Genomic DNA, 3,434 nt, shown 5'->3' with positions numbered 1-3,434 from the left:
AAAAAAAAAAAAAAAAAAAAAAAAAAAAAAAAAAAGTTTAAAAGATAAAATGAAAAAAATTAATAGAAAACTTGTAGAATAAGGAGATAAAGAAAATATTTTTGTACTGCTGTACAATGTGTTTTGTGTCTTAAGCTAAGTTTTATCACGAGAGTCAAAAGGTTAAAAAAAACTTAAAGTTTATAAAGTAAAAGCTACAGTAAACTAAGGTTTATTGTTGAATACTAATAATGTTTCTATAAATTTAATATAGGTGAAGTATACAGTACTCATAAAGTCTACAACAGTGTAAAACAATATATTCACTCACCTCTTACCGACTCACTCAGAGAAATTTTCAGTTCTGCAAACTCCATTCATAAGTGTCCTACACATGTTTTCTACATACAGTATTTTATATATACAGTATTTCCATTTTTTCCTATATACAGTATTTTCACTGTACCCTTTCTATATTAAATACAAAAATATTGTTATGTTACAATTGTCTACAGTATTCAGCAAGTAACATGGTGTACAGCTTTGTAGCCTAGGAGCAACAGGTTATATCATACCGCCTAGGTGTACAGGAAGCCATGCCATCTAGGTCTGCGTAAGTACACTCAAGGATGTTCCCACAACGATGAAATCGCGTAACAACTCCTTTCTCAGAAGATAACCCTGCTGTTAAGCAATGCATTACTGTATTTACCAAGGCTCAATCCTAACCTTCTTGAAAAGTCTTCTTGACTCCTACCATTAAGCCAAATACCCCTCTTATGCACTATCCCAGAACCTCGAACCTTTTCTTACTAAAATTAACCACTATTGCTATTTTTCCTGAAACAGGGTTTCAGTTTGTCACCCAGGCTGGAGAGCAGTGACATGATCACAGCTCACTGCAGCCTCGACCTCCCCAGGCTCAGGTGGTCCTCCCGCTTCAGTCTCTCAATTAGCTGGCACCACGACGCCGAGAATTTTTTTTTGTAGAGATGGGGTCTTGCTATATTGCCCATGCGGGTCTTGAATCCCTAGGCTCAAGCGATCCTCCTGCCTCAGCCTCCCGGGTCGTTGGGATTATAAGTGTGAGCCGCTGCACCTGTCCCTATCACTATGGTAACTTTACATTTAACTGGATTCCTTTTTTCTTCTTCTTCTTTTTTTTTTTTTTTACAGACCCTCGCTCTGTTACCCAGGCTGGAGTCCAGTGGTGCAATCTCGGCTCGCTGTGCAACCTCCGCCTCTGGGTTCAAGTGACTGATCTGCCTCAGCCTCCCGAGTAGATGGGATTACAGGCACACGTCACCACGTCTGGCTAATTTTTTTATTATTAGTAGAAATGGGGTGTCACCATGTTGGCAAGGCTGGTCTCGAACTCCTGACCTCAAGTGATCCGACCACCTCAGCCTCCGAAAGTGCTGGGATTACAGGCGTGAGCCACTGTGCCCAGCCATTATCTGGAACCTTAGTACCCGTCCCTCTAGACTACACGTTCCATTAAGACAGGAACTACATCTGTTGCAACGTCTAGCACAATGTCCGGCACACTGCAGTTCTTCAATAAATTCTCGCTGAATGAAGCCCTCTCTTCACCACCCCCACCCCCGGAAACGTGCGCCAGGGAAGGATCCCTATCTTCTCTGTCCACCACTGTCCAGGGTCCATCAGTGGACCCGATGGTTAAGAGTATTTGGTGAATAAATGGGATCAGGAGAAACGAAGAGGAAAGGATGTGTCAGAGGCCAGGACTGCTCCCTAAGATGGAGGAGGCCTAACCCTGGTAGCTTCCGCCTCTCCAACGAGTGTCGTCAGGAGAAACCCCCTCAGAGGCGAAAAGGACAAGGAAAAGAGCTCAGCACCGGCCAAAGACCTGACCGAAGCTCCTCAGCAGCCCCGTGTCTCTCTGCCTTTTCCTTCTACCTTCCTGTTATGGGAAAGGCTCCCGCACGGGTCGACACCTACATATACACACACGAGAGAAACACAGAGAGAGAGGCTTCCATTCAGGGTCACTCACAGGCGCAGCGGTTTCTGTGCCATCTGTCCGAATAGTGTGGGTTGTGACCCCCCAGCTAAAATTGGGACTGCGAATACGCGCTCCTCGGAAAAGTGCGACCGCGCAACAATCAGACGTCAGCGCCCTCTAGCCAATAACTGTTCACTTGCTTATGGAGAGCGCCGAGGGACAGAAGCCTGTCTCAGGCGGTTGCGCCTCAAGGAAGAATCAAGGGGTAATGAGAGGAGTGAAGGGAGAAAGGAAGCGACCAAAAGGATTCCAATTACGACTTAAAAAATTTTTTTTCAGAGCATTTGAAGCGAGTGAACGACTAAGAAATACAGAGCACGATGTCGGGTTCTAACCTAATCTAACCTAACCATATCGGGCTAGTGGGCAAGACGGATCCCCTCTATCCACGGTTTTTGTAAGTTTTTAATCTATCAAAAAGTTAAAAGAGGCTCGGCGCGGTGGCTCACACCTGTAATTCCAGCACTTTTGGATGCCGAGGCAGGTGGATCACCCGAGGTCAGGGGTACAAGACCATCCTGGGCAACATGATGAAACCCCGTCCCTACTAAAAATAAAAAATTAGCCGGGGGCGGGGTAGGGGTGGGTACTGAGGCAGGAGAATTGCTTGAACCCAGGAGGCAGAGGATGCAGTGAGTCAAGATCAAGCCATTGCACTCCAGCCTGGACAACAAGAACGAAACTGCGTCTCAAAAATAAAAAATAAAAATAAAAATAAAAATCCAGAAAAGTTAAAAGAATAATGGCTATTACCTTGATTTAGTAAGTCTCAGCATGTTGCCAAATTTGCTTGTGCTGTCTTTCTATCAAAATGCCCAAGCCCTTCTATTCTTACTTAATCATTTGAAAGTTAAGTGCACACAATAGGAATGCCTCCGTATGCATAAGATTAGGACAGCCTTCTACATAACCATAATGCTATTAATACATCTAAGAAAATTAAGATTATTTCAATAATATCGCCTAATATACATCCATATTTAAAATTCGCCATTTGTCCCCCTAAATTGACTTTATATTTGGGGCTTGTTTTGATTCAAGATCCAATCAAGTTTCACACTTGCATTTTGTTCTGTCTCTAGTCTATTTTAATCTACAAAAGCCTTCTTACCTCTTTGGTTTTAGTTTTCATAATACTGACTTTTTGAAGGGCTTAGGCCAAATGGTAGGAAAAAAGTGTGTAAGGAAATGGAAACGAGAGAGTTCCTGACAACGGTGGGGAAGCGAAGACTCATCAAGGGCATCCAAATAATTCAAAACTAATTAAAACACAAAATAAGTTTACAGAAGAACTACAGGCCAGGCACATTGGCTCATGCCCATAATCCCAGCACTTTGGGAGGCTGAGGCAAGAGATTCACTTGAGACCAGGAGTTCAAGACCAACCTGGGCAACATAGCAAGACCTTGTCCCTACTACAAATTAAAAA

At 43.3% G+C, this 3,434-nt stretch overlaps 1 protein-coding gene across 9 annotated transcripts in view; it reads right to left on the bottom strand.

The window, feature by feature from the left end:
• Window positions 1–2,110, bottom strand: part of CWF19L1 (CWF19 like cell cycle control factor 1) — a 33,857-nt gene extending 31,747 nt beyond the window's left edge. For 3 of the 9 annotated variants that reach the window (XR_001826120.2, XM_017531258.2, XM_017531259.2), the window contains exon 1: window positions 1,997–2,110. Coding sequence is in view for 2 of the 9 variants with exons in the window: in XM_017531258.2 (XP_017386747.1) it covers window positions 1,997–2,019 (23 nt within the window). In the remaining 7 variants the exon portion in view is untranslated. The remainder of the gene's footprint in view (window positions 1–1,996) is intronic. The other 6 variants (XM_017531260.2, XM_037739532.1, XM_017531262.2 and 3 more) reach the window with 5 other exon arrangements.
• Window positions 2,111–3,434: the final 1,324 nt, after the last annotated feature.

The sequence above is a fragment of the Cebus imitator genome, unplaced genomic scaffold (genome assembly GCF_001604975.1).
Source record: "Cebus imitator isolate Cc_AM_T3 unplaced genomic scaffold, Cebus_imitator-1.0 Scaffold71, whole genome shotgun sequence".
Lineage (NCBI taxonomy): Eukaryota > Metazoa > Chordata > Mammalia > Primates > Cebidae > Cebus > Cebus imitator.
The sequence above is the reverse complement of the archived record's forward strand: the minus strand, read 5'-3'. Positions and strand labels throughout refer to the sequence as shown.